The 21,611-nt window shown below is 48.2% G+C and overlaps 1 protein-coding gene across 1 annotated transcript in view; it reads left to right on the top strand.

Moving 5' to 3' along the window:
* The window catches only part of TTC28 (tetratricopeptide repeat domain 28), a 677,066-nt gene that overhangs the window by 475,407 nt on the left and 180,048 nt on the right, over positions 1-21,611 (top strand). The window contains 1 exon segment of the mRNA XM_020996673.2: positions 10,160-10,667. Within this exon segment, the coding sequence (XP_020852332.1) occupies positions 10,160-10,667 (508 nt within the window).

The following is a 21,611-nucleotide window of genomic DNA, read 5'->3' as shown; positions in this document are numbered from 1 at the left end:
GTTGTACCAATTCACAGGTCATGTGACTGGCTTTCCACAGCCCCTCCAACACGGACTATTCCCATATTTTATCATCTTTGTTGATTTGTTGGTGGGAGGTGAAATCTCAGATTGTTTTGACTTACATTTCTCCATTACTAGTGATTTAGGCCATCCTCTTCTCTGTAAAATGGTGTGATAATACTTGTTTGCCCAAAAGGCTGCTGGGAATAAGTGCTGTAATGTATATAAAATGCTTTGTAAAATTCTCTGTAAATACCAGCTATTGATCCTTATACAGGTGGTGTGAGTTAAACACTTTATAAATCCTAATGCACTATGAATTATTATTATTTCGATGTCCTTCTCAATGCTGATATCATGTGCCTCAAAGTAAAAATGGTAGCCATTTGTTAAAAGCAGCTGGTGCGGTTGTTGTGGCAATGGGTCGGTCCCTCCCTTTAGAGAGGCGACCTCTGACCGTTGAACCAGACTGAACTGAGGGTTCTCCTTTAGTTACCAAGGGCTTTGCTTTCATTAGAATCATCTGAGTTTCCTGACCCCAGACATGTGGTGGAGTTTTAATGATAAAGGGGAGGGAGAGCAGTATTCTTGGCACCAGAAGAAGGTGACTTTTTGGTCTATTTTAATCATCTTTAACCAGTCAATCAGTATTTATTGAATGCCTTCCTACCTGGCAGCTTTTGTGAATTTAGTACACACAAAAGGCTTTATTTATAAATAAATGTATACATCAAAGAAACTAAACTAGATTTATCACCATATAGATTTAAACCAGAGGAGCCTCTCATACAGTTTAATTCAATAAACATTTATTAAGTGTCTACTCCACGCAATACCCTCTTCTGAATTCCTTGTTTGGTACCTCATGTGGCACGGAGGGAGTCCTCAGGCCCGCAGAGGCCAAGTGCTCATTGGGTGGACTGAGTGGGAAATACTTTATGGATGGAGCGAGGAGTAGAATGAAAGGCTGCCTGTCATCTGAGCTTCAGCCTCGCTAAGTTCAGCAGGGCTAATCACCAGAAAGCTGACCTTCAGGTGATGAACTGTAGCTTATGAAACATGGGGTGGCAAAGTGGAACAAACCTTTCCTCTGGTGGATTTGCCCAGAGTGCACTGCACTCACTAGGTGGGTGCTAAGTCTCTCTGTATCAATCAGTCCTCCTTGTCTGCGAAGAGCTTGTGGTCTGATCAGGGATTTAAGAGAGGCATGCAGATAACTGTAACAGGTGGAAGAAGGTGCAAGGTATTAAGAAGAGTATAAGTTGCTACAGAAGATCTGGGGAGAGAGAGGATATGTTTCAAGGAAATAACTTCAAATTGGGGAAAGAATATTGGCGTTGGAGACAGAGCCCCCTTTGCTTTGAATCACAACTGGTTAAGAAGAGGCTGTCCAGCACGGATGATGTGTTGGCTAGTTCTGGCCAACTTCTCTTTTTCTTTCTTTTTTATTCTTTGTTACAAGCAATGGCTTTCTATAAAGGGGTTGGGGGCGGGGAATGTGTTCAGAAATGAAGGTGATGTTAAAATGAAAGATAGCAGCAAAAAAGTTTTAGAAGAACAAGTCTGAGAACAGAATTTGGATTTCTGAATGGTGGATGAGCTCTTTGTCAGGGATAAATTGCACCTAACAAGGTTTGGTTTAAAAAATACACACACACACACACACACACACACACACACACATGCCTAGAGTTTTGCAAATCATAATTTTTTAAAAAATACTTAAAACTGAAAAGCAAAGGGAGAGAAAGAAAATAGCCTTCTAATTATCTCTGAGCCTTGCTAGGCAAGGCACGAATGATTGAAATATGGCTCTGGAAGGGTCTGCTTTATTCAAAGGGACAGGAGAATAGGATTGGGTTGGGTAGAGGGAGAAGGTGGAGCTTCAGGTTATATTAGCAAACAGTTGGGGGCAGGTATGTGGCTCAGTGGATAGAGCACCGACCCTGAGTTCAAATCCAGCCTCAGAAACGTAACACTTACTAGCTGTGTGACCCTGGGCAAGTCACTTAACCCCATTGCCTAACCAAAAAAAAGCAAACAAACCAAAAAACAGTTGTGTAGGGAAGCAAGAGGCAGGCATTTGAGTGAAAAGCCTTGGAGGCAGAAACAAAAACAGTCTTGTTGTACCTAGGCAGTCAGAAAGAAGCAGATGAGGAGTTCGGGGACTGGGGCCAGGGAAGGTCACAAGCCTGGCATTAAAAGATGACGTAGGAGTGATGGGGGCTTCAGTTATGGTGGGAACCTTGGTCAAAAGTGTCTGCTTTCTCCTTGGATTTGTGATGGAAGAGAGGAATGCTGCAGATAATGTAACAGGGCCCTTGGTTTTGGGAGAACTGATTTTAAAGGCTGTAGAAAAAGGAGAGGTAGGCTCCAGGGGACTAAAATTTCCTAGAGGAAGTCTGTCCTTGGAGGGAGGGGAAGTTTCAAGACTGAATTTGGAAAGGCGCAAGGAGAAGCAGCTATCATTAGAAAAGGGGATGGTATCTGAAGGGAAAGATGCAGACTTCCTGGATTCACTTCCAATTTCAAAAGACTTGGAGAGAATTTAGGTGTCAAGGCTGATGATAGAGGCTGAATGTGCAAGTGTGGAGCAGGTAAGAATGACATGAGGGACGCTGGAGCTGCTGAAGACAACCAAACAGACACGTGGGTGTGTGTGTGTGTGTGTGTGTGTGTGTGTGTGTGTGTGTGTATGCATATACACACATATACACACCTCTGCTCAGGGGGAGACCAGGTGACCATGAATAGACATCACTACTCAACTGTTTTGTTTTCTTTGATTGACAAGGAAAATAATCTTTGAATCAGCAAGAAAAAAGACTAGAAATAACTTAATTGGTGGGTTGAAGCCCAAAATAAGGAGCCCCTGGCCTAAGAGTACTTGGCTGTCCTTGGAGAGTGCTAGTAACTGGCCCCAGGTGAATTCTATCTCAGGAGCCTCAAAGAGCTGGCTCTTGGGATTCCTAAGCCACTGGTGGGGATCTTTCCATTAAATTTATTTTAATAAGCATTTATTGAGTATCTACTGCGTGTGTGGCACTGCTCTGGATGCTAGAGATACAGTGTCAGTCCTCTGGGGAGGAAAATAACACAATCAGAGAGAACAATGTAAACATACAGATACAAAGTGAAACACCAGGTCATTTCGGGAAGAAGCCCTTGCCATTTCAGAGATCAGAAAAAGCTGCCCAAGAGAGTCTGCAGTTAGGGCTAGAGAAAAGCCCAAATGTCACTGTTGTCCTCTAGCTGAATTTCAGAATCTATTTTTAAAGGTGTTGAGGATGCTTCACCTGGAGCAGAGAAGACTCGGGAGGGTGATGAGAGCTAGCTTCAGTTTTTGAGGGCAGGCTTGTGATGAGTGGGTGGGAGTTCCAAGAGGCACATTTTGGCTTCTTGGAAAGACAAGCTTCCCAACAATAACTGGTTTCCCTAAGGGCAATGAGGTAGGTAATGGGCAGCCCGCCCGGCCTTGGCCATCTTCAGGCCATGGCCAGACCTAGGAGGCCCCATAGGTTGTTGGGGCGGGATGCGTGTTCAGGCAGGAGTCGAACTCATTGTCTACTGAGTTTCTGTGAGTCTGCGCATGCTGGCTGTGCTGTTGGAGCCTGGAGCCTTGAATAACCTCCTTAGTGACGACAGGAGCAGTGATCACGGTCATACCGACAGCTGCAGTCTCTGTCATGCTTTGCAAAGGCAATAGCCCAGTGAGGTGGATAATAGAGGTGATTTCCCTATTTTACAGCCGGGGAAACTGAGGCATTGGGACGGCCTGCAGCTGCACTGCCTTTTGCTCCCATGACCACGGCCAGACAGTGGCAGAGCCAAGAGGGGTTCAGTCTGCAGATCTGGCAGTCTTTCCACTGGAGTGAGCTGACTCCCCAAAGCCTTGGCTTGCTTCTCTAAGAAAGGACAGTCGTTATTTGCTACACTATCCATAGAGAGCTGTTGGGAGAATCAAGGCCATATCATATATAAAGTCTTGTACCCATAAATCATTATAACAATGGAATCAGTTATTACCATGTCTGTGCCAAAGACTCCTGCACTCTAGCCATGCACCGGAACTGAGCATTTCCATCCTGAAGCCCCACTGGCTTCTCCATCTCAACATGTCAGCCACAAAATGTGCTTTCTTCTCCACCCCTCCCCATCCTGCCTGGGCCTGCCCCTTCCCCAAAGGCGCCTCCTCTGCTGAGGATGCCACCACCCTCTTAGGCACAAAGGGTCCTACTGGGAACGGTCCTTGGCCATTACCTTTTGCCTCTAATCCAATCATTTACCAAGTCTTGTCGGCTTACCTCCAGAATATCTTACAGTGCATCCCATTCCCTCCATTCACGCGGTTGCCACCCTAACTTAGACTCATATCACCTTTACCTGAACTATTTCAACAGTTCCCTAATTGGGGCAGCTGGGTGGTACAATAAATAGAGCCCTGGCCTGCTGTTAGGAAGATCTGAGTTCAAATCCATCCTCAGACACTTAACAGCCATGTGACCCTGAGCAAGTCGCTTAACTCCTTCTGTTTGCCTCAGTTTCCTTATCTGTAAAATAGGGATAATAATAGCACCTACCTTCCAGGGTTGTTGTGAGGATCAAATGAGACAATATTTGCAAAGCACTTAGCCCAGTACTTGGCACATAGTAAGTGCTATATAAATGTTAGTTGTTATTATTAACCTTATCCTCGCTTCCTTTCTCCAACCCATCCTCCACCCATCTGCCCCACTAATATTCCTAAGACACATCATTCCTCTGATTAAAAAAAATCTCCCATGGCTCCCTATTGTCTCTAAGTTAAAATATAAACCCCTCAGCCTCTTTTGTGAAGCATTCTATGGTCTGGGTCTTACTTCAAACTCCTCATTTCATTCCCCACCACTATGCCTTTGCCCTGGCTATCTCCCATGCCTTACATGCCCTTCCTCCTCACCTCGCCTCTCAGAATTCCTTACTTCCTCCGAGAATCACGTCAGATGCTACCTCCTACACAGAGCATGCTCTCTCCCCCTTCCAACTCTCCTGTATTTATGTACCTTTGTACATGGCATAACCATCAACGAGATGGGAGATCCTTGGGGGGGGGAGTTGTGTTTGTTGATCTTTGGCACATAATAGGTACTTGACAGATATTTGTTGGGTTGAAATGAAATGACAGCTGTTATCATCATGCTCCATCATACCTGTCACCACCATGATCAAGGTTGCATATGTATTGTACAGTCCTTTAGTAGGGCCCTTCTAGATTTATCTCAGACTAAGAATGCTAAGAGTCTGCTTCAGGTTGAGACCCACCTTCCCTGCTGCCTCAGCCTTTAGTGCACTGAAGAGCAGGGTGGCTGGAGAGGTGAGAATACCCAGGTTCCACCCCTGGCCTTGTCCCTGACTTCCCGTGTGACCCCAGGTAGGCGCCTCGTGCCCTGGGATGGGCAGGCGGCTTGGGTTTCTTTCTCTGTAAGCTGAGGGGGTTGGATAAGGTGGTCTCTAAAGGCCTTCTCACCTCTTCCCATCTGTGATTCTGGGGTCTTGTGAGACTCAATTGGTGTCTTTCCTTTTTAAAAATCATCCTTGGGTGAGTGATTTCTCGGGGTATGACTCAGCATCTCTGGTCAGGATTATATGCTCTGGTGAGACCATGAGCGATTCATTTGTTGTGGAAAGAGAAAAAATATTGTTTAATTCCAACCAAATATTTGATGATAACTATTTGCATGTATTTCTGTATTTGAATGCAGATGCTCACATATTTTCCCACTGTGGGAAGCAGCAGCCCTAGCCCAGGGCTGTGATGCCAGTGCGCACGGCGCAGGCGTCTCAGTGCTGGAAGGGACTGTGCACTTGGGGTCAGAAGTGGCAGCTGCTTGTGGTACAGCCGCGTCTTTCCCATAGATGGTAGTCTGGTGAGCGGCTAAACAGCTTGGAATTTTAGCCAGTTTCAGCTGTAACCGTATTCCAGGCAACAGGAACCAAAACAAGTCATTCATTTGTAGTTCGTTTAACTGATAAATCTCATTACATGACGATTTGCCTGGGAGAAGTAAAACACCCAGACTTTGTTTGCAGTGGCAACTGATGGGAATAGAGCTGTTTAGTCAAAGTTGTAATACGTTGAGTTCCCGCTGCCAACTTCTGCTTGGTGGCAGAAATAGTGGAGGCCACCATTGAGGTGCCCGGGGTCAGCACCCCATTGGAAAGTCACCCACAATGGCCTCCTTGGGGCCTTTGAGAAGGACATGCAAGCTTCCAGAAGAATTCCATTACCATCCAACAGAATGCCCCCGACAGAAAGGAGGACACCTCCAGCACACTCTGCTGAACTCTGGGCCCCCTGGCATTGGGCAGGCCCACCCCCGTGGAGGAAGAGCTCCTGCTTTCTACCCCTCAGCAGAGCCCAGGCTCCAGAAGCTCTTGTCAAACAGGAAGCCTTGGAGTCTGAGCCTAGGTCACACAAGGTCTTTGATCTGAGGGCCAGCCACCCCACATTGGTGGGATTTTGGGGTGGTTGTTTTCAGCCATAGAACTTCACAAGGTTGTCTAATAAGGCAGAAGAGAAGTTGATATTTGTGCAGGTGGAGGGTCTGCCCATGCTAATGCAATCAGAGGTCCATTCAGTATTGAAATAACAGACCTGCACCCCAGAGTGGGCAGAGAAGTAAATAGCCCTTCTTTTTGTGCTTGTGCTGTTCCCGGCCCGTCCTGGCCTCCTCGGGGACCTGGGGACCTTCCTAGCCTAGGCACATAGGGAAACCCTTCTTCCCTCCAGCCAGCCGAGCCCCATCTCGTCTTGTGCTTCCCCACGACACCTCTTTCTCTTGAGCCTGCTCCTTACACCCACTCTGTGCCCTCGGTTCTCTATGTCCGAACTTCCTTTAACCCTGTCTGCTGAATCCAGTCAAATGCACCTGCTCCATGAAGCCTTTCCCAGCTCCCCATTGGTAGGTAATGGTCTTCCCCTTGGTCCTTACCTCGCTTTCTACGTATTTCTCTCTGATGCACTAGTAGTGTCATGTTGTGAATTGTCTCCCATGTAGACTGTAAGCTCCCTGAGGTGAGGGGCCATGTCTCATCCACACTTCTCACCTCCTCCAGCTCTGAGTTCACCCCTGCGCATTCAACAGGTGTTCCACAAATGTTCTTTCAATTAATGCATGTGAACTGAATGAATCCTAGTTCAACTTTTTGTACCCTTGGAAGGAGATCATACAAGCTTTGTTATCCCCGTTTTACAGATGAGGCCACTGAGGGCCAGAGATTGAGAGCCACGTGCCCACACGTTCCCAGCCAGTTAGTAGCAGAGTCAGTATTTGAACCTAGATCCCCCGACCGCTTGTTCAATGCTCTTTCTACTAAAACACAACTTTTTAGGTAAGCAAAAAGGAAAGTTAATATGAAGCAAAAGGAGGTAGAAGATTGTGATGGTCACATTACAAATGGACAGAACTGTTATTTCACTTCATCTTTTCTGACTCTGTCTGCTGGTTGGAGGTCAGGGGAAGGTTCACCTCTCCTGCCCCTCTTTACCCCACTGTAAAGTTAGAGAGAGAATCTAGGACTTAAATTGGAAGGATGCTGGAGATCTTCTGGTGTAGCCCTCAGATGAGGCAGAGAAGAGCTGTGACCTGCTGGAGGTCACGCAGCAGCAGAACAGGCATTCAGAGCCAGCGTCCTTCCCAGAAGCCCATGCTGCCTCTCAGGAGGGACATCAGTCACGTTTCCTCTCTGCTGCTCTGGAGTGGGGCAGTGGACCGCCACAGCTTCAAGGAGTCATGAGAGCTCTTTCTCACTTCTGTTATGGATGGGTTTCACACTGGCTAGCTGACAACTCTGCCCACCCCACCTCCATCACTTCTGCCCTTGGGGTAAGAGGGATGGGGTGGGATATATCTCAACAGACGAAGACATTTCTTGACACTGTAAGTCACTGCAGTGACCTGAACAGGTGCAGGGAAAAGTAAAGTAGAGATCATGTTCACCCACCCAGCAGAGAAGAGGAATCAGGAGTCCCTGGCCTTATTTTCAGAGATGCTCTCATCTGGGAATAGAGGAATTCCAGGATCTTCCTTGATTGAAAAAGTGCATTTAGAGAAACAGCTGCTGAGGCCAGGATCCCTTCCCCGTACTGTCCTTGGGAGCTGCCATGGAACAGATGTGGAGAGTCCTGGAAGCACAGACCATTCTGGCCTGCCTGGGACCTGTCTAGGGACCAGTGCTTCAAACCACAGCCACGGTCCAGAACTGGTCTAGAACTGGAACTGCTGACTCTAGCTCGTCCTCATGTAGTATTTGGGGTTTGTAGCATTGAAGGCCTTTATCCCGCCAGCCCTGGGGGGTGGCAGGCAGTCCCTGTTATCTGGCGGAGAAGGAAAAGGAGGCCCAGAGAATGTCCATGCTTGCCCTGGATCACTCAGCTAGTGAGTATCTGACATGGGACTCAAAGCTGGGGCTCCCGACGTCACCCCCACCACATCAAGGGGCCATCACGCCCTCGGTGAATGTCTTTACTCTCACAGCGGGGTTCCTGGAAGGCTAGGTCCCAGATTGCTGTGTCCCCTTGGGCAGTGCAGGGGAATGGTCGGAGGTCCATGGCTTCTGCCCTGAAGGCTCTTGGTGTACAAGCCTCTATAAGCCCTATGTCTGCGGCACTGAAGCAAGCCAGCCTTTAGGAAGTACCTACTTTATGCCTGGCCCAGCATGTTAAGGCCTACATACCATTCTCTTCCTTCCAGAAGCCTCTATTCTCTCATGGGGAGACAACAGAGATGAGGAACAGTGTATTCAAAATGTCTACCCCCCAAAATACATGGTGACATCATCGTGGGCAAGGGCAGGATCGGCTCTGGCAGGGCTGGGTGTATGGGAGCCCAGACTTGTGCAGATCTGAGCTGCAGCTCATCTGCTTTCTGCAGAAGCATTTGGCTTTGCTAGGTCACATGTGCAGAGTGGGTGCCAGGCTTCAGTTCCTATATCTGGGTCGATGCGTGTTCCCGGGCAAGCTCCCAGTTTCACTGCTGCCGCTCTGTCCTGGCAGCATTCTCCCTGTCCCCATGCCCCCATCCAACAGACACACTCATGCCGCGGTGGAATCATTATTCTTGCTGCCTGAGCCACACCGCAGCAGGCTTGCTCAGACACACGCGCCAGGGCCCTGCCGCCGTGTTACAGCCATCCGTGCCCAAGGTGGCACGCTCACCCCAGTGTGCACCTCAGCTGTGCCTGGCCCCCGGCTGCAGTATGCCTGCTGCCTGTGGGGCCACCTCTGCATGCTCACACCGCTGGAAGAGGCTCCTTGTCCTCAGCCGCTTGTGCTTACCGGACGAAGCCCAATGGTTTGTTTCTCCACTTTTTGACCACTGTTTACAGTGTGCCAGGGATGAGAGAATAATCACATCACGCACATCAAAACTTAGGCCAGATTCTTCTGTCAACAGCACATGGAGGCACATGCCCACAGGGGTGAATCATTCCTCCTCATCTCACGTGACAAGCTTCCGAGTGATATAGAAGAAGAGCCGTAGATGTGGAGTCATTAGAACTGGGCCAGGAGTGCCAGATCCTTGCCCTTAGCTGAGCCTTCCTGGAGTCACTTGTAAAAGGGGCATTCCCACACAAGTCTGCCAACCACAGGAGTTATGAAGATCAGATGAGACTGTGTGTGGAAAGCCCTTTTAATTGTTAAGTTGTTTAATAAAAAGTATTTCTGATAGCCAAAAACCCCACCAGAAATGGAAGTTGAACCTGTGACTTCCCTGGGGAGGAAGCTCCCTCCACCAGGGCGGCTCACCCTTTCTCCCTGACGATGGATACTCTTAGTTTTCCAGAGCGCTCCCAGGTGAAGGGGGCGCTCTTGTGGCCCGAGGGTCAGACACCCATATGTGGTCAGAGGCGGGCTTCAAATGTCTTTGAGGCCCTCTCTCTGGCCACTCCATCATGCTGCTTTTCTCCACATAAAGGTAACCATTATCATTGCGTTTACTGTGAGGTTGAATAATTCTTGGCTCTCATTAGGTTCACAGCATATTAGCAAAATTGTCCCTAGGATTCTGAGTATGGAGCAATGTGTAATATTCCCTGAGGCTCCATCACATTTCCTGTTGTTTTCTGAAGGACTTGGGTTTCTCAACCTTTCCCATTTGTTTGTTTTTCCTCCTAGGCCGCCTCTTCAGCCCTGAGCAGCCTAGGCCATGTCTACACAGCCATCGGAGACTACCCTAATGCCTTGGCTAGCCACAAGCAATGTGTTCTTCTGGCCAAACAGTCCAAAGATGAACTTTCTGAAGCCAGAGAGCTGGGCAACATGGGCGCTGTTTACATCGCCATGGGGGACTTTGAGAATGCCGTGCAGTGCCATGAGCGGCACCTGAAAATAGCCAAGGACCTGGGCAACAAGCGAGAGGAGGCCCGGGCCTACAGCAACCTGGGCAGTGCCTACCACTACCGGAGGAACTTTGACAAGGCCATGTCCTACCATAACTACGTGCTAGAACTGGCCCAGGAGCTGCTGGAGAAGTCCATCGAGATGCGTGCCTATGCCGGTTTGGGGCACGCAGCCAGGTGCATGCAGGACCTGGAGAGGGCCAAGCAGTACCACGAGCAGCAGCTGGACATCGCTGAGAACCTCAAAGACCGAGCTGCCGAGGGGCGGGCTTCCTCCAATCTGGGTAAGGCCTGAGATGCTCACTCTCATCTACCGGGAGGGAGAGGGAGGCCCAGAAAATCTGGCAAGACAGCCATGGCAGGGGCTGTTCAATAGTGAGGCTCATTTTCACGTTGAACATTGCCTCGGACCTTCAGATGCTCTGGTGAAGAGCCAATTTAGAAACCCCCCAAGTTTTTGTTGTCATCACAGTGCACTTTAGGACTGGAACACTAAAGCATGAGAAAAGCAAAACACCCCAGCCTTTTAATCCCTCTGGAAAGTAGAAAGACCAGATTTATTTGATTAGAGAGAAGGGAATGAAATGATACGAGGCTGTGTTTGGTTTAAATGAAAAAGCAGCTCCTAGGTAGTCATCTTTGACTGGCCTTGGAAGTTGTTTAAAGGGCTTTCTTTAGTTAGTGCATTTAATATCACAGAGAACATAGCTTCCCAGACTCCCACTCTGGGCTCGCATGAAATCGGGGGCATAAATGGGAACACAGACTTCTATTTTGAAACGGGAAATCTCTGTTTAAATCAAATCGGCTTTAGGTGACTGTGGAGTGATGTTCAGCGGCAGTGATGAGTCCATCTAAGCAAACTCTCTTGGTTTCTACGTAGCCCTGTGACTATAGAGGACTGCTCTGCAGGTGGCTTGTTGGGGTGTGGCTCCTGGGTTCTTGAAGGCAAGTCCAGCCACACTGGAAAGGTGCCAGTAACAGAATATGTCTCCTTTTTGAGAGCCAGCCTAGATGAGGATGGAGAGGTTCATCACCAGTCAACTGGCTGCAAGGATGATCAGTTTAAAGCTTGGTAGGGTCATGGAGGCTGCCTAGTCTAACTCCTTCCTAGGTGATGAATGCTTTGGCCATGGCAACCCATAAAGAAGGAAGAATACTGGTAATGTCCTTCATAGTCCTTTTGTAGCGGCAGAAGGAGCTGGGTAGAGAGAACTCCAGTGTAAAATGGGGCTCCCATGCAGCCATGAAGAGCCAACTGGGAGGATGAAGATGGTGTGGCATGAGTCAGTGCAGTTGTTTGGGTAGAAACGGTGATGAGAGCACAAGATCATTACTGCTAGTATTTGGTGCATCTGTACTTGCATTGGGTCAAATGATGACAGTGCAGAATAAATGAATGGAATGACTAGAGAAAATTTGAGGAACTTGTAATTTTAATGACTTTCTAATTCCAGTAAAATACATGTGGTAGCAGGGCCTCACAGAGTGGAAAAGTTTTGGCGGACCTGACAACGCCTGTCATCCTAGGAGCCTCGCTGAGGACAGAGAGGAGAGGCTTATCACTAGACAGTCAGACCCCAGGAGATCAGTGGTTTGGTTCTGAGCCCTCATCTCCTGGGGAATGGAAAGATTGTAAACTGCATTGGAAAGAGAAGTGCCCACGCTGATGAATCCTGGGATTGCTTTCTAAGAATTGCCATTGTACCTCACGGGATTCTTATAACCAAAAATATATGCGAGGCCCACATGTGTTTGGAAATATCAGAAAAGCCGTAACCAGGAGGCAGAATCAGGGTAATATGCTGCAGTATGTATTTTGGAGAGGCCCCATATTCCTTTGGGGACTATGCAGCTGGACCTGGAGCTCCAAGACTCATGGTAGAAAGGAGGGGCAGGAGAAAGAGGCAGGGTTAGTACAATCACATGCAGTCAGCCTCAGGATATAAACCTCCCACTCTCCTCCTTCCAAGTAGCTCCCTCCTCCCTTACATAGCTACAAATCCAGTCTGTCACCTTCTACCTCTCCTCTCTCCCAAATGTGATTTTCATTTTAATCACATTTCACATATATATATGTAGGTAGTGGGTAGGAGAGAAGAAAGGTCTTATACTCTCCTAGGGATAGCACTAAAAAATATTAAAATCAGAGTGATAGATTTAATAGAGTCATAGAAGTAAAATAAAAGCCATATTATATACATTTTCCAGGACTTAGTGCAAAACTGCAGTTAGAAGTAGCCTTCTAAAGCTTTGTCTAATCCATTTTGAGACCCTGTCTTACTTTAGTCAATTTGCCTCATTTATTAAACGGACAAAACAATTGAAACGGTGGGAAAAGGTGGCTGTGCCTAATTCTCTGAGGCTTACATCTCCAGTGAGGGCAGGGACCATGTCTTACTGTTCTTTGTTTCCTTGGTAGTGCCCAGGGCTGGGGGTCTTGCACCTGGTGGACCTTCAGTAAATATTTCGTTCATGCTCTGGTATAAACATGGGGCTAACAGAGCCTGCCAGCACAGGCCAGGGACCCGCGGCCTGCAGACAGGTGTCCCGTTGTCCTTGGTTGTCTCTTCGATGCCAACCATTGCCGCCTCCCTGGTCGTGACTGAGGATGCAGCGTGGTTTGGATAATCAGAATCAGTCAGTCCACAGACATTTACCCAGTGCTGGCTATTACCAGGCATGGTGCTAGGTGCTGCAGACACAGGACAAGAATGAAGCAGTTCCTTCCTCCAGCAGCTTACATTTGATTACATGATGATATTTTAAGTGTGTAGACAGTAAACATGAAGTCATTTTGGAGGGCCCTGTGCTAGCGACTGGGGTGGAATACCGGGGAAAGCCTGATCTTAGCTGTGAAGTAAACTAAAGCTTCTTTGAGGCAGAGATGAGGGCAGGAAATATCCCACGGGAGGAGCAGCCAAAATGCCCATTTGGCTGCACCAGAGATTGCAGGAGAGGGAGGTCAGAGCCAGGTCGTAACGGGCTGAAGATGACAAATGAAGCGGTTTGCACTTGGTCCTTGTATCCCCCGGCCATTACTGAGCTCGCCCCCCCCCCCAGTGACAGCCTCCCGTCCTCGGGCTGCCCTTTCTCACTGGTCTGGTGAGAGGAGGTGCTGTCCTCCTGCTCCCTGTGGCCGCTGGGAGGTTCTCCCTCAGCTTGCATCACTGAGTAGCCTCTCCTCTCTGACATCAACCAATCAAGATTCAGGTGGTAGCCATCTACCAACCTCCAGGATGCTCTGCTTCCTCCTACAATGGGTGCCTGGCTCCTGCCCTCATACTGCTGGCCTTCACTGTATGTACTGATGTCCTAAAGCACCCTGACCTCCCAGTTCTTCCCCTTAGTCCTTTCTCATGACCTATTTCTCCGCCCCATCTTCATGCACTCTGGAATCCCATGATCTGATCACAATCGGTTTTACTTCCACCTCTTTCTCTCCCATAGACCTGAAACCTGTGACCTCCAGTCCCTGCACTCTTCAGTTCTTTCCCAGGTTATCATCCGCATCTTGACCCTTGGGTGAACCAGTTCAACTTTGCTCTGTTCTCTTGAGTCCCAGGCCCCTTTATCCTATTGCTGATCTGCTACGGTCCAACCTTGGATTACTTCCACCATCTACTGCCTTCTTCTAGGTGTTACAGTGGAAGGAGCTCTGGGTCTGGAGACAGGAAGGCACAGTTCAAATTCAGGCTCAAATACTTCCTAGCTGTGTGACCTGGGCAAGTCACTTAACTGCTGTCCAGTTTCCTCATCTGTAAAATGATGATAATAATAGTGCCTGTTTCCCAGAGTTATTATTGTGGAGAACAAATGAGGTAATGTTTGTAAATTGCTTCCCACAGTGGCTGGCACACAGCTGTTCTTGGAGTTGTTTGTCCTTCCTTCCTGAAGAGGATGATGACATCAGGAAGATGATGTCTCGATATGCAAGTGAACTGGATTTGAGGGAGGCAGGGTTGTGCATAGTCACCAGCCTCACTCTCTCCTCCCAAGCCATCTGGGTCCAGCACCAAGATAGAGATCAGGACGATTGGAGATGGCCTCGGATGCAGAGGGAGACCTTGACCTTCTTAAGCGAAGGTCTTTCCCAGGTCTTAGTGTGTCGGAGGCAATGCCCATTCAGTGGTTAAGGCTAGGTAAGAAATGAGGCAAAAAAAGGCCTCTTTTACTTAGTCAAAAAAAAAAATCAGTCTGGGAAGGAAAGACCCTCAGGGTTTCTGGCCAAAACAGAAACAATTGTGATTTACACTCATTCTGAGCCATCAAACCCCAACAATGACCAAGTGAGGCTTGGGCTGGGACCTGTTGTTGACCAGTCATTGAAAGTCAGAGTGATTTGAATTTAAGGCATGGTCCTTAAAAAAGAAATCTAGCCCTATAAGTCCCAAGATATCTTGTGAGGTTTAAGCGATCAAATTTTATATTCCTTTGGGCGGAGTGCCCACAGGTGAGTGTGTGATTCCTGATGTGGAGAGGAGAGAAGGAAGGAAGGAAGGAAGGAAGGAAGAAGGAAGGAAGGAAGGAAGGAAGGAAGAAGGAAGGAAGGAAGGAAGAAGGAAGGAAGGAAGGAAGGAAAGAAGAAGGAAGGAAAGAGGAAGGAAGGAAGGAGGGAAGAAGAGGAAGGAAGGAGGAAGAAGGAAGGAAGGAAGGAAGGAAGGAAGGAAGGAAGGAAGGAAGAAGAAGGAAGGAAGGAAGAGGAAGGAAGGAGGAAAGAAGGAAGGAAGGAAGGAGGAAAGAAGGAAGGAAGGAAGGAGGAAAGAAGGAAGTAAGGAGAAGAAGGAAGGAAGGAGGAAGAAGGAAGGAAGGAGAAGGAAGGAAGGAAGGAAGAAGAAGGAAGAAGAAGGAAGGAAGGAAGGAAGGAAGGAGCAAGCGATCAGCATTGGCCAACTGGAAATGGCTAGTTGGGTCATCAGTGGGGCAGCTGTTACTGCTCACAGATTGTAGTTTGCTCTTTGTTCTCAAAGAGGACTGACTTTAGGAAGGTGATGTCTTGACTTGCAAGTGAATTGGTTTTAACTGAGGGAGGACTGTGCAAAGTCATTAGCCTCACTCTCTCCTCTGGATCCATCCAGGTCCAATGGCAAGATATAATGCTTAATAAATGCCTGTTTGCACACACACATGCATGCACACACACACACACACACACACACACACACGCACACAGGTCATTAGGAAGGATGGGGGAGAGAAGACACAGAGAGAGGCAGCAGGTTTGCTGGGGAGCCTTGCCACTGGAAGGAAGGAGACAGAGTAAGTCGATCCCAGTAGGATGCAGTGCAGGCTTCAAGCTGGAGGAGCACCCTGTGGGCTTGAGGGTGGAGGTCTTGGTGCCAGTGGAGACAAACAAGGGAGCAGGGCTCTTCAGCTGGGAGGGACCACATCTTATTGCCTGTCCATTTATTAATTTTAAAGAAAAGGGAGTGGAACTGTTTTAGACTCTTCGGTATTTTAATGATCAATAAAAAGGTTGCATTTACCTCCAGCATCAAATATAAAATCCTCTGTTTGCCTTTTAAAAGTCCTTTATAACCCGGCCCCCTCCTACTTTCCCAGCTTTCTTTCACCTTGTTCTCTTGCGAGGCCTCTGATCAGCGGGGCAGGCCTCGTTGCTCTTCCTGGCACAGGCCCCTCCACCCCAGCTGCAGGCATTTCCCTCAGCTGCTCCCACGCCTGGCACACTCGCCTCGTGTCCACTTGATGCCCTCCCTGGTGTCTTCCAGGCCTCAGCTGAAGGCCCACGTTCTACAGGCCTTTCCTGAGCCTCCTGGGTCCCGGCCCCGTAGAGGCTGCTCCCAGTTGGCCGTGGCTCTGCCTTGTTTGTACATAGGCGTTTGCAGGTTGGCTCCCGCTGAGTTCTTCGGAGTGGGGCTGGTCGATGGGTGCTTCGTCAGGTGTAGCCTTTCTTGGCTTCCTGCTGCTTCTCATGATGTCTGAGTCACAGGAGGCCCTTACTACCTGCTTGTGGACGCATCGACTTTTTAAAGAGAGTAAGTCTTCCATGTACAGAGTTATACTTCACTAAGTTTTGGTTCCACCTTGGAAAAATTGCCAAGGGTTTTGTGCTGCCCAAAACAGCTCCAACTGCCTGGTGCTATTTCCTTCACTTTCCCCCTGCCAGCCTCAGGCCGTCTAGCTGTCTCCCTGTCTTTCCCCCTTTCTCTTTTCCCCTCCCTTCCCCCCCATCTCCCTTTTCTTTTTCTTTCTTTCTTGGCCTTGTTTCTGGGTCCATTTTGTGTTAAAAATAAAATGACAGACAATGATTTATTGTTTTGTACACATCGTGTCATTTGAAACTCAGAAACGGTGAAGTGGTCCAGCAGGAATCTTTATCCCCATTTTATCTACAAAGAAACTGAACCTCAAACAGGAGAGTGACTTGCCCAGGGTCACACGTGCAGTCAGTGAAGCAGCTGGTTTGGAGCTCAGCTCTCTCCTGACTCCCACGGTTCTGTCAAGCTGTCTTCTAACCCAGAGAGTAGACAGCAGAGGAGGATGAAAGGGAGCTCAGGGAAAGACCTGTAACCCCAACCGCTCTCCCAGGTCCTCTCCTCAAGCCCTTGCACTCATCCACCTGGGAAACCGACAGAATCACCGTGCCACCTAGAAGATGACGCCTGCGGCTTGCCGGCCCCGAGATGGAAAAGCTGGAGCGGGCAGTTTGTAGGCATCTCCCTGTTTTGTTTGGCTTCGGGCCTGGGGGAACAACTTTGCTAGCTATCACAGTGCATAGAGCAGTGCCCCCTAGGTACCAGGCCAGGGGCAGGATGGGCATCCTGGCAGGGCTGGTGCCATTTCCCATACTCAGGCCTGATGGGAGAGCGTGACTTCAGAAATGTGATACTATGGGAAATGCCGGCTTTCTGGCTGCTGTGCCAAAGAAATTGGATGTTTTACTTTCCCTTTGTTTTTGAAATGGCAAGCCCTTGTTTAGTAAGAGAAAAAAAACCCAGCACAACATTTCAAAGTAGAGAAAATCGTTTTCTCAGTACAGGTATGCTGCAAATAATATTGCCTCAAGCAATATATTCTAATAATAATGTAACTAATGCATTTTGTATTAAATCCCACTCAACATCAAAGACTCCCTGCAAAGCGGTTTGGTGTATCAATCAGCCAGGCATGAGAGTGTTTCTTTGGACCCCACTGTCCCTTGGAATGCTGCTTGGTCTAATTTAGTTTTGAGAACTAATTAATGTCCCTAGGCTGGGAACCTTGGTGTTTTCTACATACCCCTTTAAAAAAAACTATTATTTTGTCAGAATTTTTAGACCATCACATATGGGGGTGAAAGTATATCAGCACTGCTGGGTATACAAATAGTGTTACCTCTTCATTTTGGAAAGGATGGAGAATTCAGCTCTGTCCACTAAACCCCTGTTTGTTGCCAGCTGTATGCGTGAAGGGTCCATGAGGAGTGTGGGGGAAAGGGGAGAGAAGTGAAAAGGACTCAAACTGCTCTAATGGCATCTCCCTTACTGGAGTGTCTGTCCATTGAGAGCAGGGATCGTGGCCCTCCTCTCTCCTGGTCACTAGCGCAGTGGTGGGCTTGTGGTGATGGCGTAATAAGTGGGGAAGCTGAAGGCAGCTTTCCTCCAGGGTGAAAGAGATCTTCCTGATATTTCTAGATGTCCAACAATGGCACACCTTCTCTCAGGAGCTAAGGAGTTCCCATTTGCTAGAGGTACGCAAGTAAAGGTTCTCTGTAATAGAGGCTGCAGAGAGGATTCATGGCCTGGTGAAGGGGGGAGACTTATTGGGCCCTTCCATGATCCAGAATACGAAGACAGGGCAATTAGGAAGAAGGTCAATTGCAAGAAACCAACTGAAAGATTGCCAGGGAAAACACAGAACAGAGAACGGAGCTCCTCGGCTGTCGGCAGTTTTCTGGCTCTTGTCACCACTCAGGATTCGCAGAGTGTCACCTTACTGGATTTTCTAAAATATGGAACTTTTGAAGATTTAGTCGAATAAAGAATGCTGCATTCCAAAGAGATGACTGAACCTATGGGTCTTGTCATGGATCATTAGGACCGGGAGAGGCTTTGGAGGCTGAATAGCAGTTAGTAAACAAGGTCCACTGCCTGCCAGGCACGGTGCTAGGCACTAAGGTACAAAGGAAACATAGGCCCTGCCCTCAGGGGGCTTACAGTCCACTCAGCATCTTAGCGGGTCCACACACATGTATATCTGAAGGCTCTACAAGGAGGGGAGGTGCCAGCACCTGGGGAGAATGGGCGGGCCTCGTGTGGGAGGCGGCATCTGAGCTGAGCTTCTAAGAGGGGGAGCGTGCCAGGGCCAAGGGGCAGCCAGCCCGTCCAAAGGTGCAAGGCTGGTCCGCACTGTCTCTGTGTGCAGAGCAGCAAAATCCCTACTGTGTCTAGATCAGGCCTGCACAATGTATGGCCCGCCAAAGGATTCCAGGCAGCCCACAAAAAATGTGGAGGAGGTAAAAGAAAGTAAAGATGTAACGAGCGCTTTGTCCGGGCTGGCTTACCCCGCCTTCTGCTAGTCACTGTCGTGCCTGTCATGTAATTGGGCGGGTGGGCTGCCACTGCACTCTCTCCTCTTTGTCACGTGACCCACGGCAGCCGACCATCGTCAGTCTGTCTCTAGACTGAGAGGAGGGAGAGTCCTACCTTTTCACTGTGTTTTTGGTCGTTACTAGCATTGAGCAGGGACAAAGCGAGTGCAGCCGTGTGCCAACGCAGCTGACACCCACTGTGTGATGAGCGGTAGCAGCACGAGGGCTCCTTCCCCTCCTGTGCTGCGCAGCCGCCCTCCAAGCCGCATGAGTGTCGGGCGCTCTCTCCACGGTCACACGCTCAGTTCGATGTTTCTTTGATGTGAGCAGTTGCTGTGGAGACGTTTTGGTTCTAACATTAAAGTTTTGGGGTGACTTTGTAAAATAGGTCATAAAAAGAAATGGGAGATCGAATCAGAACACAGGGTGTTAAATCCAGAGTGGACAAGTAGATACTTGTTTACTTACACGAGAGACAAAATATTGTGCCTTGTTTGCTGAGAAGTAATAACTGTTCCGAAGGAATACAATCTTCATTGCCATTTTGAATAAGAACGTCCTGACTTAAGTAAATGGGACCCCAATGAAGAACAAATTAAAGCATCCAAATTGTTGAAAAATCTCAGTGAGGAAGGAACGGTTTTTCAAGAAAGTAAACTCAGAACATGAGGGGACTACTAAGGTTAGTTTTCAGATTTCTAAAGAAATTGCTGCTGCTAGGAAGTTGTTTTTACTGAAGGTGACTTCATAAAGAAGTGTTTACTGATTGCAGTTTCTGGATTCTGTCCCAATTTTTTAAAAAAGGTGTATTTGAGAAATAACCATTAATTATACTTTTACTTTGAATGCGAGCCACCAAAAACCTATCTGTGGCCCTAAGAAGTTTAGTCTGTTTTAATTTTGGCCCCTACCTATTGCCACGTTGTGCAGGTCTGGTCTAGAAAGTAGAGTCCAGTGAAGGGAAGTGTGAGCTGGGCTGTAAAAGGCTTTAAATGCGAAGCCAGGGGTAATAGAGAGCCCTTAGAGCTTATTGAGCAGAGGAGTGAGACTGAAGGAATGACACGCTGGCAGCTGGATTAGAGATGGGAGGGATTGAGGGCTGACCTAGGGCAACAGCCGCATGAATGGAGAGAGGAGGCATGAAGGGGCAAGGATGGCATGAAGGTTTTATAGCTGGGAGTGAAAGGATGGTGGTAAACTGGGGAAAATGTGGAGTCTGGGGAGAAGAGTAGATCAGGAGCTAAAAATTAGATTTAGTTCTTGGTGTGTGTCAAATTTGAGACAAATGTGGGAGAATATCCAGTTTAAAATATTAGTATAAAACTAGATGCAGGATTGGAATCCATAAGAAAGAGAGGGGAGGGTTGGAGGAGAAAAGGAGAGAGAGAGAGAGAAACAGAGACAGAGAGAGAAGGAGAAAGAGAGAGAGAGAGAGAGAGAGAGAGAGAGAGAGAGAGAGAGAGAGAGAGAGAGAGAGACAGAGAAGAGAGATAGACAAAAAGAGAGAGAGAAGAAAGAGGAGAGACAGAGCAGAGAAAAAGGGGAGAGAGACACACAGAGAGAGATGAGAGCCAGAGCCAGAAAGGACAGAAAGACAGAGTAAGTGAATTTGAGCATGTTTTTATAGAGATGATAATTGACCCCACAGGAATTGATGGCATCCCCACAAGAGTGTGGGGAGAGCAGGAGACCCAAGGCGACCGAGGAGGAAAAGTCAGGTGGCTGAGGCAGCTGGGGAATGCTCCCCTGAGGCTTTGGCCTCAGGTGTCCCCCAGTAGCCACCATGGCAGGTGCCAGTCAGCGGTTGAGGGAGTGTTGACTTAAGCCAGGCGCTCAGCTCATTCAGCCTTTTCCTTTTTGAGGCAGGGCCAGTAGCAAATGACAGCCTTTGGGTTGCCCTCTTTGTGGGCCTCTCCCTTGTTCTTCTCTCTGGCTCTTTCATCAGATAATTTCACAGAACAAAGTTCCCAGGTTGGAAACCTCAGCAGCCATCTACTCACAGGATCACAGTTTTAGATCTGGAAGGGACCTTGGAGGCCGTGTTCCAACCCTCTCATTTTTCAAATGGCAATACTGAGATCAAGGGAGTTTAGATGACTTGCCCAAACTAACACAGATGGTAAGAGGTGGAATTTGAATTCATGTCCAGTTCCTCAGTCACTGCCCTTTCCACTGTCTCCTGTGTGGGTCTAACTCCCACTCAAGAGTCCCCACCAGAGCATACACAGGTGGTCATTCAGCCTCTTCTTAAAGGCCTCCATTGAGAGGCATCCCTGCCCACGACCTAGCTGAGCATCCTCTTCCACTTTGGGACAGCTTGGCTGTGTAGGGTGTTTTCCTCACAGGCCACTGTACCCTGGGCAGCATTTCCAAATTGGGGATCTACTCTTTGAACCTTCTGCTTGGGAAGCACAGATGTAACTACCCATCCTGCTCCAGAGCATCTCTACTAAGCTGACTTTGAATCCCTTTTCTTAGGAAGCAAGGGATGCTCCCGTCATCTTCCCTTTTGTATTTATGGCCCTAGAGCTTAGCACAGTGCATGGCGCGTTAGAAGCACTTAACAAATGCTTTCCCCTTCATTCACTCGTGTTTCATCTAGAACAATCCTTGCAAGGGGTCAGGCGGTTAGGAGAAAAGCGTTAACTTTTATGGCCAAACATCAATGGAAATAATGTTCTCTTTTCTTGGAAAGAGA

This window comes from Phascolarctos cinereus, unplaced genomic scaffold (genome assembly GCF_003287225.1).
Source record: "Phascolarctos cinereus isolate Bilbo 61053 unplaced genomic scaffold, phaCin_HiC Scaffold_4;HRSCAF=312, whole genome shotgun sequence".
In the NCBI taxonomy this organism is placed as follows: domain Eukaryota; kingdom Metazoa; phylum Chordata; class Mammalia; order Diprotodontia; family Phascolarctidae; genus Phascolarctos; species Phascolarctos cinereus.
This window is presented reverse-complemented; position numbering and strand designations above follow the sequence as displayed.